General features: G+C 36.2%; 1 protein-coding gene across 8 annotated transcripts in view; it reads left to right on the top strand.

Moving 5' to 3' along the window:
• Window positions 1-19,360, top strand: part of SPIDR (scaffold protein involved in DNA repair) — a 693,030-nt gene that overhangs the window by 598,760 nt on the left and 74,910 nt on the right. For all 8 annotated transcript variants that reach the window (XM_044245633.1, XM_044245631.1, XM_044245632.1 and 5 more), the window contains one exon: window positions 17,028-17,168. In XM_044245633.1, the coding sequence (XP_044101568.1) occupies window positions 17,028-17,168 (141 nt within the window). The remainder of the gene's footprint in view (window positions 1-17,027; window positions 17,169-19,360) is intronic.

Here is a 19,360-nt window from a genome sequence, read left to right as displayed (position 1 = left end):
AGGTGTTTGCAATCTTTAGATGAGCTATCTAGCTGATCTCCTGCTACCTGAAGTAGTCTCCGCCTGCTACTTCTCCACCATCTTGACTCCTCTGAAGCATTACATATTTTGAAGACTTCCATCAGATTTAAAATTCTTCACAAAAAGCATATGGTAATTTCAATAGAATGTTAAAACTTAATCTCAAATTTACTACCACAGAGTATCTTAGAAATTAAAAGTATTTGTGAAGACTTTTAAATAACTCAATCTTTATGTAGGGTTAGGGCACACAAAAATAAATCATTTCTGTATTATTATAGAAATCTCCCAAATTGCAAATATCCTAAGGAGGAAAACAAAAGAATGAAGAAGATGAAACAGAACCTCATAGAAATGTGGGACAACATTAAGTGCACCAATATACATGTAATGGGTGTGCCAGAAAGTCAAGGGAGTTGGGAGGAGGGCAGAAAAAATATCAGAAGGAAAAAAGTGCAGAAGAAATAGTGACTGAAACATTTCAAATTTGACCGGTGAACTTTACTCATCTGAGAAGTTCAAGAACTTTAAGTAGAATAAACCTAAGGAATTCATACCCAGATAAAACATCATCAAAACGTTGAAAACCAAAGATAAAGAGAAAACCTCGAAAGCAAGAAGTGAAAATGACTCTTTAAGTGAAATAAGAACAGAGCTCTCATTAGACATAATGGAGGCCTGAGGCAATGGGACAATATTAAAAATTTCAAAAGAAACAAATAACTTGCATTACACTTTCTTTTTGGGCTTTAAATCCTGAGGTTAAGTCAAGAGGATTGAACATTAATTGTTTTATCTTAGACAACTCACCCCCTCATTTTTTATAAAACCAAAGGCTCCAGTTGTTCATTTTGAATAGTCTAGCTTTTTACTTGTTTGATCCAGACCTAATTATAAGCCACAGAACCCTAATTTTTAAATAATTTTTTTTCATTCACAGAGTTATTAGAAATAAGTTTATAGGGGCACCTTGGTTGCTCAGTAGTTTAAGCCTCTGCCTTCAGCTCAAGTCATGATCTCAGGGTCCTGGGATCGAGCCCCACATCAGGCTCTCTGCTCAACAGGGAGATCCCTGCTTCCCCCTCTCTCTCTCTACCTGCCTCTCTGCCTATTTGTGATCTGTCTGTCAAATAAATAAATAAAATCTTTTAAAAAATAAGTTTGTACTATATAAATGTCTTATAGCCACAACATACTAAATGATGTCATACATATATGTGGAAATGTTTAGTTGTCTTAAGGTAGATGGTAAGTTCTTCTGGGTACCATGTGCATAAGCAGTCTTATGCACAATGAGCAGAACTAAAACCGTATGTTCATCAGGTCATGGATTTCCTGGTGTCCTAGGGCATAAGATATATTTGCCAGGAGAATTCAACACAGTAATAATGATATGTGATTTTGATATATTTTTTTCCATAGATATGGTAAAGTATATTTTAGAAAAAGTATTGCTAGAAACATCTTGATGATAATTGTGATTTTCAAGGAATACCTATTAACATCTTTGAATTTTAGTGTTTGATAAAACATAATTTGGAAATATTTTTATATAGACTGTTACTTCTTGTTCAGTTATGCTGTCACTTTGTATTTACTGTTCTTTGAAAGGTTTCAACCAGTTAACTATTTAGAGTTTGGGTTTCTCTTATTCTTATGCCTTTAGATGGTGCTGTCCTATAGGGCCGCCAGTAGCCACGGGTGGTTTTTTACATTTAAGTTAATTAAAATTAAATAAAATCTAAAATTCATTTCCTTACATTAGCCACATTTGAAGCACTCAGTAGCCCCATGTGGCTAGTGGCTACCACATTTGATTACACTTGATGTAGAATATTCCATCAGCACAGCGAGTTCTCTTAGGCCACATGCTTCTTATTTATTGGAGATTTATTGCAAACTACAGCAATATATAGATCAGTTTCACCTGAACTTGAAGGAAGATAGAGCTTAGCTCTGGAAATTATGTTGATAATTTCCCATTTTTGTGCATTTAAAGAGATATATCAAATATGTTTATGTAGTCATTTTATTTCATTGATTTTTTAAAGTTTGATTTTTTTTAAAAGATGTATTTATTTGAGAGAGAGAGAGAGAGAGACAGGGAGAGCATGTGCATGTATGTGAGAGCAGAGGGAGGGGTGGAGGGAGAGGGAAACAAGCAGACTCCCCTCTGAGCAGGGAGCTTGATACCAGGACCCTGAGATCATGACCTGAGCCAAAATCAAGAGTCAAATCTTTAACCAACTGAGCCACCCAGGCACCCCTACATATTCATTTTATTTTTTGAATTGTCTTATTTAATGCTGTACAGCCTTGGGCAAGATACCAAATCCTTCTGATCGTCTGTCTATTTTGTGCTAAGCAAGAATAGTAATAGCCAGCCTGGCTCTTAGTGGCCTTTTGAGAGTAAGACAATGCAAATAGAAAAGGGCCTGGCACTAAATGCTGTCAAGATGATGAATTTCTAACCCACTTACACTGTGAAAAAATTGTTATTTTAATCTTATGATTTGTGGGATAAATACTGCAATAACTAATCAAGGAAGCAGACAAAAAAGTAAAGACAGAATATTTAAAAAGCATTCTTAAATAACATGACTTATACATTATGTACAAAACCCTCTACTTAACAATGAAGCCATATGCATTCTTCTCATTTGACCCTTTCATAAAAATTAATTATCTTCGAGACAATAAACAATTCTCTATAAATTTAAAAGAATCATTGTTGGAAAACACATTCTCTGACTTAGTACAATTAAATTAGTTAATTTTAAAAATACGTATTTTAAATCCTTATAGGAAAATTTTTTAAATACTGCCAAATAACTTATGGATTAAAAAAGGAACAATAATGGAAATTTTAAATTCCTAGAACTGGTAAATAATAAAAATGCTAAATATCAAAATTTATGTGATATCATTAATTTGATATTTATTAGAAATTTTGTAGTCTAAACAGCTCACTTTAGAAAGAAGGAAGGCTCAAAATAAATGAGCTAAGCTTCTAATATAAGAAATAGTTAAAAAATAGAATAAATACAAAGAAAATAGAATGAGATTATAAACAGTAGAAATTAATGGCATAAAGGAACAGTAAAATAAGCAAAGCTCAGAGTTGGTCCTTTGGAATGTTAAGTAATTCTATGGTAAAAGTCATAAAGAAAAAAAGAAGATATAATTAAATAATAGTACTGGCACAAAAATAGACACATAGATAAATGGAACAAAGTAGAAAACCCAGAAATAAAACCCACAATTATATGGTCAATTAATCTTTGACAAAGGAGTGAAGAATATACAGTGGGAAAAAAGACAGTCTTCAACAAATGGTGTTGAGGAATCTGGACAGCTACATGCAAAAGAATTAAACTAGACCACTTTCTTACACTATACACAAAAATAAATTCAAAATGGGGGAAAGACCTATATGTGAAACCTGAAACCAAAAAATATCCTAGAAGACAGCAGAGGCAATAATTTTTCTGACATCAGCTAAAGCAACATTTTTCTAGATATGTCTCCTGAGGCAAGGAAAATAAAAGCTAAAGTAAACTATTGGAACTACACCAAAATAAAAAGCTTCTGCACAGTGAAGGAAACACCAACAAAACTAAAAGGCTACCTACTGAATGGGAGAAGATATTTGTAAATGATATATCCAATAAAGGGTTAATATCCAAAATATATAAAGACTCAATACAACTCAAGACCTAAAAACCAAATAATCCAGTTTAAAAATGGGAGAAGACATGAACAGAAACTTCTCCAAAGACAAAGAGATGGCCAATAGACATGTGAAAAGATGCTCAACATCATTGATCATCTAGAAAATGCAAATCAAAACTATTGTGAGATACCACTTCACACCCTGTCAGAATGGCTAAAATAAAAAACCCCAGAAACAAGTACTGGCAAGGATGTGGGAAAAAAGGAACTGTCATGCACTGATGGTGGGAATGCAAACTGGTAACAGCCACTGTGGAAAACAGTATGGAGTTTCATTACAAAGTTAAAAGTAGAACTACCCTATGATCCAGTAATCACACTACTGGGTATTTACCAAAAAAATACAAAAACCCTAATTCAAAGGGATACATGCACTCCTATGTTTTTTGTTTCTTTGTTTTTTAAAATTATACCCACTTCACATTTTATTTTCTTTTTATTTCCATTTTATTTTATATCTTTTCAGTGTTTCAAAATTCATTTTTTATGCACCCCTATGTTTTTTTGCAGCATTATTTATAATACCAAAATTATGGGAACAGCTCTAGTGTCCACCAATAGACAAATGAACAGAGACATCCAGACACACACACGTGCACATACATGCACACGCAATGAAATATTATTCAGCACCAAAAAAGAATGAATCCTTGTCTTTTGCAACAACATGGATGCAACTAGAGAATGTTATGCTAAGTGAAATAAGGCAGAGAAAGACAAATACCATATTATTTCACTCATATGTGGAATTTAAGAAACAAAACAAATAAGCAAAGGAAAAAAAAGAGAGAAACCAAGTAACAGACTATAGAGAACTGATGGCTACCAGAGGGGAGATGGATGAGGAGATGGGTTAAATAAGTGGTGGGGATTAAGGAGTATATTTGTCATGAGCACTGGTGTTGTAAGAATTGTTGAGTCACTAATTATACACCTGAAACTAATATAACACTTGATGTTAACTATACTGGAATTAAAATAAAAACTCAATAAAAATATACAAGTATATACAAATCTTAGTTAATGTAAAAATATAGACCAAATGGGCAATCACTAGGAAAACATATATTAACAAAATGCCTCAATCAAAAAATAGAAAGCCCGAATAGCCCAAGTATCGTTAGAGAAATTGAGTTGATAGTTAAAAATCTTCCCAGGAAAAGCACTAGATCCAATTCATTTTATCACTAAATTATTTCAAACTTTCGAAAAGCAGGTCATTCAAATCTTATACAAATTTTTCTTTTTTTTTTTTTTAAGATTTTACTCATTTATTTGACAGAGACCACAAATAGGCAGAGAGGCAGGCAGAGAGAGAAGGGGAAGCAGGCTCCCTGCTGAGCAGAGACACCCCCGCCATGCGAGGCTCAATCCCAGGACCCTGAGATCATGACCTGAACTGAAGGCAAAGGCTTAACCCACTGAGCCACCCAGGCGCCCCAAATCTTATACAAAGTTTTCAAAGAAAAAAAGAATCTGTGTCAACTGATTGTATAAAGCTACTATAAATAGGCTTGCTATGAGAAAGAAAATCAAATCTAATTTGCAAAATAAAGTTCATTATCACATGGAAAACTTCTAAACAAAATGTAGCAAATAGAATCTTGGCTTTATCTCAGGAAGCTTGTCTAACTTAAAAAACTGTACAGGTGGCTGGGTGACTCAGTCACTCACCCTTCGGCTCAGGTCATAATAGCAGAGTCCTGGGATCCAGCCCCGTGTCAGGCACCCTGCTCAGTGGGGAGTCTGCTTCTCCCTCTCCCTCTGTCCCTCCTCCGTGTTTATGCTCTCTCTCTCTCTCAAATAAATTAAATCTTTTTAAAAATAACTTAAAAAGCTGAAATTGTCATTTACAACTTTTGCAGAGATAAAAACAGTCATTTCAATTGATGCGGAAAATGCATTTGATAAGGTTCAGCACTCATTCATTATTAAAAATTTTTTTCAGCAGACTGAGAATGTTGAACTTGATGAAGGATATCAACCAAAAAATCTTACAGCAAGCATCATTCTTAATTGTAAAACACTGAAGAAATTTTATTCAAAATCAGGCTAAGAATGCTCAGTGTCATTGGTTTCTTTTCAGCATTGTGCTGAAGGTCCTATAGTACAGCCAGAAAAGATAAATAATAAAAAATAATATGGGGTGCCTGGGTGACTCAGTGGTTAAAGCCTCTGCCTTCAGCTCAGATCATGATCCCAGGGTCCTGGGATGGAGCCCCACATCAGGCTCTCTGCTCAGTGGGGAGCCTGCTTCCTCCTCTCTCTCAGCCTGCCCTTCTGCCTACTTGTGATCTCTGTCAAATAAATAAATAAAATCTTTTAAAATAATAATAATAATAAGGATTGGGAAGGCTGTAGCAAAGTTGTCATTATGCATAAATGAAATGGTTTTGTAAAACTTCACAAAAATATTACAAATAATTTTAATAAGTGATGGATTACAAAAGTTCAATATATTAAAGTCAACTGTTATTTCTACTCACCAGCTACAAAGCAACAAACAAAAAACTATTGAAAATATCAAAGTCGTAAATGAGCTAGATATAAATCTAACAAAAGATGTTCAGAACTATATGGAGAAAATATTTTTTTATTTTTTTTAAGATTTTATTTATTTATTTGAAAGAGAGAGAAAGAGATCACAAGTAGGCAGAGAGGCAGGCAGAGCGAGGGGGGGGAAGCAGGCTCCCTGCTGAGCAGAGAGCCCAATGCTGGGCTCAATCCCAGGCCCCTGAGATCATGACCTGAGCCGAAGGCAGAGGCTTAACCCACTGAGCCACCCAGGCGCCCCAAAAATATTTTTTTAAAAGATTTTATTTATTTATTTGACAGACAGAGATCGCAAGTAGGCAGAGAGGCAGGCAGAGAGAGAGGAGGAAGCAGGCTCCCTGCCGAGCAGAGAGCCTGACGCGGAGTTCAATCCCAGGACCCTGAGATCATGACCTGAGCCGAAGGCAGAGGCTTTAACCCACTGAGCCACCCAAGCACCCCGATGGAGAAAATATATTATAAAATTGGCCTAAAGACCCTACAAAGGAAAGATTTGTGCCAGTCACTGTGCTGAATCCTATATCATTACTTGAATGCTCACAACAGCCCTCTCAGTTTCCTTTATTCCCATGTTAAGATACTCGAGTAAATTCAAGTTCATACAGTAAGTAACTTTTTCAGGATCCCAGAGTTACTAACATGATATGTCTTTCCTCCCTGAGAAACCATTTGTGTTCCTTTGAATATGATGTTATTTATGGGGAACATCTCTGGCAATTCAGGAAAAACAAGTTTATCAGGGGACCCTTTTCTGTTCAGACCTGTCACACTAGCACTGACTGTAGGAGGTAGTATTTGCTGAGCAGGAAGCAGCAACAAGAGGGTAGAATTCTTTGTGTGCTGCTTATGAGCTGACTCTGGTTTGGACTGTCTATTGAATGGCACAGTTCCAGTTCATTTGAACCAATGAGGACAGTGACTCCATCTCAGGCCCGAGCTGTTGAGCTACTGTGCTTCAGCTGTGTGAGCAGGACAATGTGGGAGAGTGTGTGTGGCCAGGCATGAACAGAGGGAGAAAGAAAGTATTAATATCTCTTCTCTAGGGCAAAAGAATAAAAAAGAGCACCATTCCTTGGTTATTTAAGATAAAGGCAAATATCATAACAGATTAAAAGAAAAGGTACTAGTTAATTCCTCATTTCTCCATTTTCAACACAGGATATCAAAAATTCCCTCCCTTTAGAGTCATCTTGACTTTTGTATATATTAACAAACAATAATGCTTACAAAAAACAACACTGGATGCATCAGTATAGTCAAGCAGGCATTAATTGAGCTGGTACAAGACCACACTTACAGACAGCCTGAGTTTGTCTCCTTAGGAAATGAAGCCTTGATTCCCCAAGCTTCTGCCTTAGCCTCCCTAACTAGACATGGAGCAGAGAGGCAAGTCAGGTAATGGAGTAACTAGGGGATAAATAGGCCTTTGAGGAAAAACATTAAAGTACTTCCCTCCAAGAGGTTATGATATGAAATGGTCTGTAGACCAAAAAAGACATTATAAATTCGACAGAAAAATGTTTACTTTCATCTTGCTGTCACATGGCATACTGCTTTAAATAGAACAATATTAGGAAAGAGTATTCTTTCATTCTTTCCCACTTGGGGTTCAGACTAAAGTCGTACAGTATAGAACAGTTAATAAAATTGTTTTCAAGTGATTTAATTTAAGAGTATTTCCTTTTCATTATATTACATTAGCAGCCTTTAAAATGATAATTTAGCATGAATTCCTTACATTCTGACCTTAATATTCTAATATGATTCTTGTCAAACATTAAAAGTATCTTTTGGGTTACCTGGGAATCAAGTCAGTTAAGTGTCCAACTCTTGATTTCAGCTCAGGTCATGATCTCAGGGTTGTGAGATCGAGCCATGCGTTGGACTTGGTGCTGGTATGGAGCCTGCATAAGATTCTCTCTCTCCCTTTTCCTCTGTCCCTCCCCTCCTGTCTCTCTATAAATAAATAAATTTATCTTTTGAAAGTTACAGAGTGGATAAAGTTCTTCTAGATAAGTAGCCTCATTGTACACTAGTTACAATTTATGTATGTTTTAAATAGTTTGACCTAGCACTGGGGAAAATCATTGCCCTCAATAAAGATTAGATTTAGATATTCTGGACTTTATGGTCATCATGCAGTTTGTCATGAGTTTATTCCTTGTTGCCTTCATGGTGCTTGCCTTGCAGACTGGAATGCTAGTTGTTCTGGGATGCTTTCTCCAGCTCCACTCTGCAAAATTAATCAGTCTTCTTCTACATTCATATAACTGATTACTGTAATGCAATATGATAGCACAAAAATACCAAATCAACTGCTTTACCTTTAGACATGATTCTGTTCCCTCCTTACTATCTTGGGTTGGTTTTTTTAAACATTCTGAGCCTCGCTTTACTCACCTAACAATAATGCCTAGTTTCCTCAGTTGAAGGGTTAAACAGATAATATGAGAATGCTATAATTAGCCATAATGCATTATATTAGGGTTAGGTGTTAATGTTGCTCAATGCTTTATTTCTCAATTATATTTTAAATTGAAACTTTCCCTCTTTAAATATCCTACAAAGTATAAGCCCAAGTGAGCTTCAAATGAATGCATTCATGTGAGTGAATACATGAATGACTATTTCTGTGAACACTGTGCAATTAGATATTATGCGAGTTTGCTGTGTGTTCACAACAGAGCCCCATTCATTCTCTCAAACATGGAAGGAGTATTTATTGAGAGCCTCCTGTAGCTCAGATAGAGAACATGGGAGCAGTTTTAACCCTCATGTTTTTCGGGTGGAATTAGTAGTTTGTATGTGGCTCCTTCTAATGGAGAAGATTTCATGAAAAGATTTTAAGTTTTGTTTCATGAAACATCAGTAGTGCATTTTTCCTTTTTTTAAATATCCAAATATATTCATAATTTCATACTCTGAGAACAACTATCTCTAAAAGCAAGTGGTTTTCAATATTTTTTGAAGATGCGCAATAAAACATGCTTAGATGATCAGTTTTCCTTTCAAAGTTCATGTATAATGACAAGAGGAAATGCCTCTTTGCAAAGCATAATATTTTTCTAATGGATTTTTAAGCATTTGATTCTTTCCCATTGTTTGCCAGTTTTTAGCACACTGAGTTGGAGCCAGAGGTACCAATAAGTTTTCCTATCTTTTCTCCATAATTATCCAATGTTTATTGAGTAGAATCTTCTTCAAGTTATCTCCTATACCCTTTTATCTTTATTATTTTTAAAAAAATTGTTTATTTGGAGAGAAAGCAGGGAAGGAGCAGAAGGAGAGGGAGAGAGAGTCTCAAACAGACTCCACACTAAGTGCAGAGCCCTACGTGGGTCTCAGTCCCGGAACCCTGAGACCATGACCTGAGCCAAAAATCAAGAGTGGGAGTCCCAACTGACTAAGTCACCGAGGTACCCCACCCTTTTTTCTTTAAACAACTTTTTGAAGGTCTTTTTACAAGCTTTTTTTTTTATATTTCTATGCTTTTATGGTTTTTTTACATAATTTACTTGCAATACAGTTTACATACATACAATAAAATGCACCCATTTAAGCAGCAGGTTTTAACAAATGTATTTACTACCTAATACCCACCACAGTGAAGACATAGATTATTTCTATAGCCCCCCAAAATTTCCTATGCCCTCTGCTGTCACTCTCTCCGGGCTCCCGTTGCAGGCAACTACAGATCTGCTTGCTATTACTGTGGATTTACTTTGCCTTTTATATACTTTTCATTTTTTTTTTCTACTTAGCACTATGTTTTCAAGAGTCATCTGTATGTCAGAGTTTGTTCCTTTTCACTGCTGAGTAGTATTCCACTGTAAGTGCATATCACAATTTACTTATCTATTCAGCTATTACTGAACATTTGTCTTGTTTCCAGTTTGGGGCTATTATTTTTTTTAAGATTTTGTTTATTTATTTGATAAAGAAAGAACAAGCTGGGGGAGTGGCAGGTAGACTGGAGGAGGGAGGAGCAGACTGCTTGCTGCAGGGAGCCCAATGAAGGACTCAATTCCAGGACCCTGGGATCATAACCTGACCTGAAGGCAGAGGCTTAACCAAATGAGCCACCCATGTGCCCTGGGCTATTATTTAATAAAGCTACTATAGACATCTGTCTGTAAGTTTTTGTGTGGACATATGATTTTACTTCTTTTGGAAAAATCCTGGAGTAGAATGACTAGCCATATGATAAGTATATGTCTAACTTTATTAGAAATTGCCAAAGTTTTTTCTAAAGTGGCTATAACATGCACATTTCCACCTAAAATCTGATAGTTTCATTTCTTCCGTATCCTGAACAAAACTTGATACCATCAGCCTTCTTTATTTCACCCTTTCCAGTATATGTGTAGTGGTTTTTCATTGTGATTTTAACTTGCATTTCCCTTATGACTAACGGTGTTGTGCATCTTTCTATGTGTTTATTGGCCACATGTGCATCTTCTTTGATGAAATGTTTATTCATATCTTTCATCCATTTTGTTTTACAATGAAATGAGATTCACATAATATAAAACTTATGGTCTTATGGTTTGTCTCCCTCCCTATCCCATCTGAGAGGTTTGAAGTGGCGGGGGGGTGGGAGGTTGGGGTACCAGGTGGTGGGTATTATAGAGGGCACAGCTTGCATGGAGCACTGGGTGTGGTGAAAAAATAATGAATACTGTTTTTCTGAAAATAAATAAATTGGAAAAAAAAAACTTATGGTCTTATGTAATCACTACTTCCTTCTAGTTCCAAAATATTTTCGTCCAAAAGGAAATCCCATATATAGAAACAGTTGCTCCTTATTTCTGCCCCACCTACCCCCTAGCAACCATCATTCTGTGTTCTGTCCCTATGGATTTAACTAGTCAAGAAATTAATAGAAATGGAATTTGTGATGTTTTATATCTTTAATCCATATTTTTGATAGGATTATTTGTCTTTTTGTTCTTATATAGGATATCATTATTTTTATTATTATCAATTATAAGTTCTATAGTTCTTTATGTAATCTAAATACAAGTCCTTTGTCACATGTATATTTAGTAAATATGTTCTCCTAGTTTGTGCTTTGCCTATTCATTTTCCTAATGGCATCTTTTGAAGAGCAAAAGTTTCAATTTTGATAATTTCAAAATAATTAATTTTTTACTTACCCCAAGGTTGCAATAATTTTTTTCCTGTGTTTTCTTCTCAAGTTTTAGTTTTCTGTTTGGGTCTGTGATCTATTTCAAGTTAAATTTTGTGTATAATTTGAGATAACAATTAAGGATTTTTTTTCTTTTTTGCATGTCCAGTTTTCCTACTACCTATGATAACAGATGAAAAGGACAAAAAAAAAAGAAAAGAAAAAACAGGGGCATCTGGGTAGCTCAATTGGTTAAGTGACCAACTCTTTATTTTGGCTCAGGTCATGATCTCACAGTGGTGATATTAAGCCCAGTCTCAGACTCCACACCCAGCTTAAGATTCTCTTTCTCTAGTAAAAAAAGAAAAAGAAAAAGAGAAAAGGAAGAAAAAGGAAAGGGAGGGAGAGAGGAAGGAAGGAAGGAAAGAAAGGATGAGAGGAGGGTGAGAGGGAAGGAGGGAGGAAAGGGGAGGGGAGATGATTAGTTGCAAGTCTGTCTAGGAATTGATCATGTCCTATTCACTACTCCACACTGTTGAGTGGTCATTCCTCCCTTACCCCAACATATAGTGGAATGCCAAGAAACTTAGGCTTTCCTGAGCAATTTCCTTATCAAGAGATGTAAAGATACTAACATCTGAGATTCCCCAGCCATAAAGTGGCCCAGCCTATTTACCCATGTGTTGTTCATGGTTGATGGGTTCCTCCTCCTACCCATTGGGAGAGTCCAGGAAGCTTGTTAGAGCTCTGTTCTTAAATGGGAACAGATAGCAGGGGCCAGAAGAAAACTTCTTAAATGAAGTTACAGATACTGCAGCCATAAAACAAAATTGGACACTAATGGGAAAGAAAACATCTTTCAGAGCTTAAAAAAGAACTCTTAGAAGTTTAACATATGAAAAGTAGATAATATGAAAAACCTAATTAGAAGCATTGGAAGACAAAGCTGAGGGAACTGACAGAATTAGTGGAAAATAGGAGAGAAAAGTTAGTAAACTTAAAGAACTGGTCCAGTATGTCCAATAACCAGAATTAAAGAAGAGAAAAAAAGGAGATGAAGTATCAATGAAATGACAGAGTAGACATGATTCCACTGTGAAAGGACCCACCAAGGATATTACTTGTGCATAGAAACAGATCTGTACCAAGGAATATCACCATGCAATGTCAGTGCCCTGGGAACTAGAACAAAGCTCAGCTCCTGGAGAGAAAGGAGGAAGACAAAAAACAGTATTGGATTTGGAATAGAAAAATTATTTCCAATCTAGAAATCTGTACCCAGCCAAACTGCCCATAAACTTTGAGGGTAGATTATTGACAATTTCATGAATGGGTTCAAAGATTTTAGCTCCTAATTCCCCGTTTAGGGAGCTAGAAGATGTGAGCTACTAACTTGAAGTCAATTAAGAAAGGAATATATAGGATATGAAAAATAGGAGCTCCAACATACTAAAGCAGCAAAGTAAATCCCTCAGATTTTCTGATAAGATATCCTAGGATGACTGCTGTGCTAACCAGTCCAGACTGGAGTGAAGCAAAGGCTCCAGGAGAGCCTCTTCAAGGCACAGTGCATGTGAGGTTCAGCACCCTGAAGGAATATTTTAGTAATTGGCTGAGGTGTAGAATTTATGATAAGTACATAAAAAACTAATTTAAAGATCTATATACAAAAGAAAAAGTGATCATGTTTTACTATATTCAAGACTACAAGTTCCCTAAGGTATCATTGTAATCCATAAATTTTGACATGTGGTATTTTTATCAACTAGTTCAAAATACTGTCTCTTTTCTGCTATGATTTCATATTTGACCCATGAGTTGAAAAGGATGTTGTAAAATTTTTAAATGGAGGATTTTCCAAAGTATACATTTTTTGTTAGATTTCTCATTTAATTATGTTGTAGATATACAGTGTGTCCCATACAATACTGATTCTTTGAAATTCATTCAGTCCTGCCTTAAGGCCCAGTGTCTGGTCAGATTTTATAAATGTCCTATGTGTACTTGAGAATGCACATTCTCTAATTGTGGGCAGTTTTTCTAATTGCCTAGCCAACAAATCAAACTTATTAGGTATGTGCAAGTTTTTCAAATCCTTACTAATTTTTTCCTTAGATTGACTTAACAACTTGGCAGGGATGGGTTGAAATCTCCCACAATAATGTTGGATTTGTTATCTTCTCTCTGTAGTTTTGTCAGTTTAAACTTCATGTATTTCAAGGCTGAGAGCATACAGTTTTAGAATTATACATCTTTATGAAAAATTAAGCTTTTAAAAAATCAATATTAGTGACCTCTTTACCCTTAATAATCCTTTCTCTCCTAGAATCTATTTAGTGTAGTCTCAAAACCACTTCACAGCCTTCTTTTGATTAATATTTGCCTAAAACATTTTTTTCGCTCTTTGAACCTTTCTCTGTTTTAGATAGTTTCCTGTCAACATCATTTTTTTCTTTTTCTTCCTTCAAACTGAACATGACAAACTCTGCCTATTAATTGTCAAGTTTAAATCATTTTTATTCCATTTCAAATGTACATAGATTTGTGTCTACCATCAAACTTATTAGCTTACATCTCTCTGCCCCTTTCTTGTGCTTTTTCTTGGAGTTTTTTGTTTTTGCCCATATTTCTCATTCCATTTTTTTTTTCTCCATCTAGTTATTTGGAAGTTATACACCCTATTTCTATTCTTTCAGTGGTTATCCTTGAAATTTTACTAGATGTAAATACTCAGTGAAGTCTAGTTTTAAATTTTCATCTAACTCTAAGTGATACAAGCACTTGGGACCATTTGAACTTCATCACCCCCATTGACCTACTTGCTCTCCATTTCCAGTTTTTCAGCAACCCCTTCATTAATTGATATTATTGGTGGTGGTGTTATCCTGTGTCTGTTTTGATTTGTTTATATTGATGTTCAGTAGTCCTTTTATCTTAGACCTTTTTCCCAGTATATTTTCCTTCTTCCTAAAATGCATAATTTAGAAATTATTTCTGTAATTATCTTAATAAGTAGTAAATATTTCAGGCTCTGTAGGTGGAAAATGTGCATCATGTTTCTTTATCTAAAAAATGCCTATATTTTACCATCATTCATGAAATATTGTTTTGCTGGTACATAGTTTTGAAATGGCTTCCAGAATTCTGAAAATATTTCTCTATTGTCTGGCTTCATTCATTTCTTTTTAGGAGGCTGATGTAAATCAAATTTTTATTCCACAGATGGTCTTTTCACCATTCTTGCTTTTAGAATCTTCTCATTGTGTTTGACATTCTCTAGTTTTATTACAGTATGTGTCTTAGGAAGGCTTTCCTTTTAGTCGTCCTGCTTGGTACTTGTTTCTATTCCTGTATATTTGGATTTATTTCTTTCATCATTTGGGGAGAAAATTTGCAGTTCCTAAATGTGAGAATCGTTGCTTCTCCTTCCTGTTTGTTCTTCTGAAATTCCTATTAGACAAATGTTACACTTTCTCATTCTATCCTCTGTACTTCTCTTTTCTCTCATGTTTTTTATCTCAGCTCTCAACATGCATTCTAGGTAATTTATTCAAATTTATAACCCAGTTCACAGATACACACTCTTCAGGTGCATGTAACCATTTGTTTACACCTATTTAATAACTTCTTTATTTCAAAAATGTAGTGTTTCCTTTTTGAAAGTTCTATTTCATTCTTCAAATCTCCCAAGTAATGTTGTATATCTTTTTGTTTTATTTATATCTTTGTGATTTTACCTTTTTAAAATAATTATTCCATATTTCATATCTTTTAATTCTAATATGTCAAATCCTAGGGAGGTCTATTGTTTTGTTTTTTACTCTTCCTACATAGTAAATTGTTTTCTTATACTACTGATTTGTTTTTGAAGATTTTATTTAATTATTTGAGAGAGAGAGAACATGACCAGTGAGGAGAGACAGTGGGAGAGGGACAAGCAGACTTCCTGCGAGTAGGGAGCCCAACATGGGGCGTGATCCCAGGACCTTGGTATCACGACCTGAGCTGAAAGCATACACTTAACCAACTAAGCCACCCAGGGTCCCCTGTACTAGATATTTTTATTCAGGCACATGTTTATTTTATTTTACTCCATGACAACTAATGATTAAATTAAATGTGATTTCCTTCAGACAAGGTTTACCTTTGCCTCTGTTGTAAATCAGGGAGGGCCCTATGAACCTGGGAGGATTAATTAGGAAGTCCAGTTCTAAGCATTATTTAAAGTTCATTGTTTCATGGCCACCTAGGTGTCTCAGTCAGTTAAGCATCTGCCTTCTGCTCAGGTCATGATCTCTCAGAGTCCTGGAACAGAGTACCACATCAGGCTCTTCAATCAGCAGAGAGTCTGCTTCTCCCTCTGGCTACCGCTCCCCCTGCTGTGCATGCACTCTCTGACAAATAAGTAAATAAAATCTTTTAAAAAAAAGAAAAGAAAAGAAAGTTCATTGCTTCTGATTTAGCATTCCTTTGTTCATCATTTGTCATTTGTTATTTCTTCTTTCCCAGCATGTACTTTACTATACATCCTTATCTCTTTTTTTTAGATGTTTATTTATTTATTTGATAGACAGAGATCACAAGTAGGCAGAGAGGCAGGCAGAGAGAGAGAGGGGGGAAGCAGGCTCCCCACAGAGCAGAGAGCCTGATGTGGAGCTCGATCCCAGGACTCTGAGATCATCACCCCAGCTGAAGGCAGAGTCTGACCCACTGAGCCACCCAGGCACCCCTACACCCTTATCTTTAACATACTGGTTATTATAGAGGGCATGGATTGCATGGAGCACTGGGTATGGTGAAAAAATAATGAATACTGTTATGCTGAAATTAAATAAAAAATAAATTAATAATAATAATAATAATAAAATAAAATAGTTTTGTTCCTCACAGTCTATTTGGTGGTGTTATTTACTACAGGTTTCAGTAAATATTTTTTGAGAATGTGTCATTTCATAATAAATAAGACTTCGTTTACCTGAATTATGAAATGAGAGGATTGGAAATTCAGTCTTAAATAGGTTTTAATATGTACTACCCTTTGAACTTAAAGGTTGGGGGGAATGCTGTCATGTCACTGGATATCTGTCATGTCTGTGTTGCTGCCAGCAGGGAAGCTGGTTTTTATCCTGTGGGGTATGCATGTCTGTAAATATGTACCTTCTCAGGGAAAGCCCCTTATTATTGTTCTCATAATGTTCCACTGAAGCTTTTATCAGTATTGAGCATCCATATGAAATAGAAATATTTCCTGTTATAACAGGATAAAAATGGGGAGAGAGGATAATCTTTGGGCAGTGGTAATATATTTTATTTAAAAGGATGATCTTCTTTGTGTGCTTTTAAACCACATTTGGCTTAGGCTTTTGTTTTATGCTAAAAGAGAGTTCCATTTCCTTCTGTTATCTTGTGGATAGTGATCCAAACACCTGTAAGTACAAATCTAAAAGTGCATATTTGAGTTCAACTTCCTTTACTCTGATTTACCCATTCAGGAAGATGATTACAATGGATTTCTAGTGAGGGAGAAGGAAATCCTGCCCTCTGTAATGACTCAAAAACTGTCTTCTAAAAATATGTTAATACTTTTTTGTAGAGGCTGCCTTCTTGTGCAAGATGCCTATGGAATGTTTAGTGAAGTGCACTCTGAGGTCACCATCTTGAAGGACCAACAGTTGGAAGGAAAGTCCTGCAGCCTGATGGGAATGAAGGTTCTACAGAAGGTCACCAGAGGAAGGTGAGACCACTCTGTAATAGCATCTAGTTTGCTGCAGTGGCTGGTTCCTTTATTAGTGTTTTATCTCTCTCTCTTTTTTTTTAAGATTTACTTTTTTAGGGGCACCTGGGTGGCTCAGTGGGTTAAAGCCTCTGCCTTCAGCGTGGGTCATGATCCCAGGGTCTTGGGCATAAACCCCGCATCGAGCTCTCTGCTCAGTAGGGAAGTCTGCTTCCTCTTCTCTCTCTCTGCCTGCCTCTCCACCTACTTGAAATCTCTGTCTGCCAAATACTAAATAAAATCTTTAAAAATATATATATATATTTACTTTTTTATTTGAGAGAGGGGGAAAAGAGCATTAAGTGGGGGCAGGTGGGGCAAAGAGAGAGAATCTCCAGCAGATTCCCTGCTGAGCATGGAGCAAGAGGTGGGGCTCAATCTTACAACTCTGACATCATGACCTCAGCCAAAATCAAGAGTCATATGCTTAATCCACTGAGCCACCCAAGCTCCTCTTATCTCTTATTTTAAAGACAATAAACTAGGATCCTAGAGTTTGCCTGTAAAACTAGGCCAGAGCTAAGTCAAGCCCATAAAGTACTTCTAGGGAAAAAATTACAACTGATAACAAAACAAGATTCCTAATTTTATTAAAAAATTAGGTTTAGTGATTACAAATTTTATTAAAAATTAAGATGATAAAAATGTTATGTATGTGTGTTTTAATTCTAAGATTTTTTTTCTGTATGTTTTCCAGTTAAAAAATAAGATAGCTTTGCATGAGTCAGTTTATGTAAATGACAATATAACTTGGTGTAAAGACATTTTATAAGCTTTCAACAAAATTCTTTTTTTTTTCCAATTTATTTATTTTCAGAAAAACAGTATTCATTATTTTTTCACCACACCCAGTGCTCCATGCAAGCTGTGCCCTCTATAATACCCACCACCTGGTATCCCAACCTCCCACCCCCCCCGCCACTTCAAACCCCTCAGATTGTTTTTCAGAGTCCATAGTCTCTCATGGTTCATCTCCCCTTCCAATTTACCCAAAAGCACATAACCTCCCCAATGTCCATAACCCTACCCCCCTTCTCCCAACCCCCCTCCCCCCAGCAACCCACAGTTTGTTTCCTGAGATTAAGAGTCACTTATGGTTTGTCTCCCTCCCTATCCCATCTTGTTTCATGGATTCTTCTCCTACCCACTTAAGCCCCCATGTTGCATCACCACTCCCTCATATCAGGAAGATCATATGATAGTTGTCTTTCTCCGCTTGACTTATTTCGCTAAGCATGATACGCTCTAGTTCCATCCGTGTTGTCGCAAATGGCAAGATTTCGTTTCTTTTGATGGCTGCATAGTATTCCATTGTGTATATATACCACATCTTCTTGATCCATTCATCTGTTGATGGACATCTAGGTTCTTTCCATAGTTTGGCTATTGTGGACATTGCTGCTATAAACATTCGGGTGCACGTGCCCCTTTGGATCACTACGTTTGTATCTTTAGGGTAAATTCCCAGTAGTGCAATTGCTGGGTCATAGGGCAGTTCTATTTTCAACATTTTGAGGAACCTCCATGCTGTTTTCCAGAGTGGTTGCACCAGCTTGCATTCCCACCAACAGTGTAGGAGGGTTCCCCTTTCTCCGCATCCTCGCCAGCATCTGTCATTTCCTGACTTGTTGATTTTAGCCATTCTGACTGGTGTGAGGTGATATCTCATTGTGGTTTTGATTTGTATTTCCCTGATGCCGAGTGATATGGAGCACTTTTTCATGTGTCTGTTGGCCATCTGGATGTCTTCTTGGCAGAAACGTCTGTTCATGTCCTCTGCCCATTTCTTGATTGGATTATTTGTTCTTTGGGTGTTGAGTTTGTTAAGTTCTTTATAGATTTTGGACACTAGTCCTTTATCTGATATGTCGTTTGCAAATATCTTCTCCCATTCTGTCAGTTGTCTTTTGGTTTTGTTAACTGTTTCCTTTGCTGTGCAAAAGCTTTTGATTTTGATGAAATCCCAAAAGTTCATTTTTGCCCTTGCTTCCCTTGCCTTTGGCGATGTTCCTAGGAAGATGTTGCTGCGGCTGAGGTCGAAGAGGTTGCTGCCTGTGTTCTCCTCAAGGATTTTGATGGATTCCTTTCTCACATTGAGGTCCTTAATCCATTTTGAATCTATTTTTGTGTGTGGTGTAAGGAAATGGTCCCAT

The sequence above is a fragment of the Neovison vison genome, chromosome 4 (assembly GCF_020171115.1).
Source record: "Neovison vison isolate M4711 chromosome 4, ASM_NN_V1, whole genome shotgun sequence".
NCBI lineage: Eukaryota > Metazoa > Chordata > Mammalia > Carnivora > Mustelidae > Neogale > Neogale vison.
Note: the sequence above shows the minus strand (reverse complement) of the source record. Positions and strands in the feature narration are given on the sequence as shown.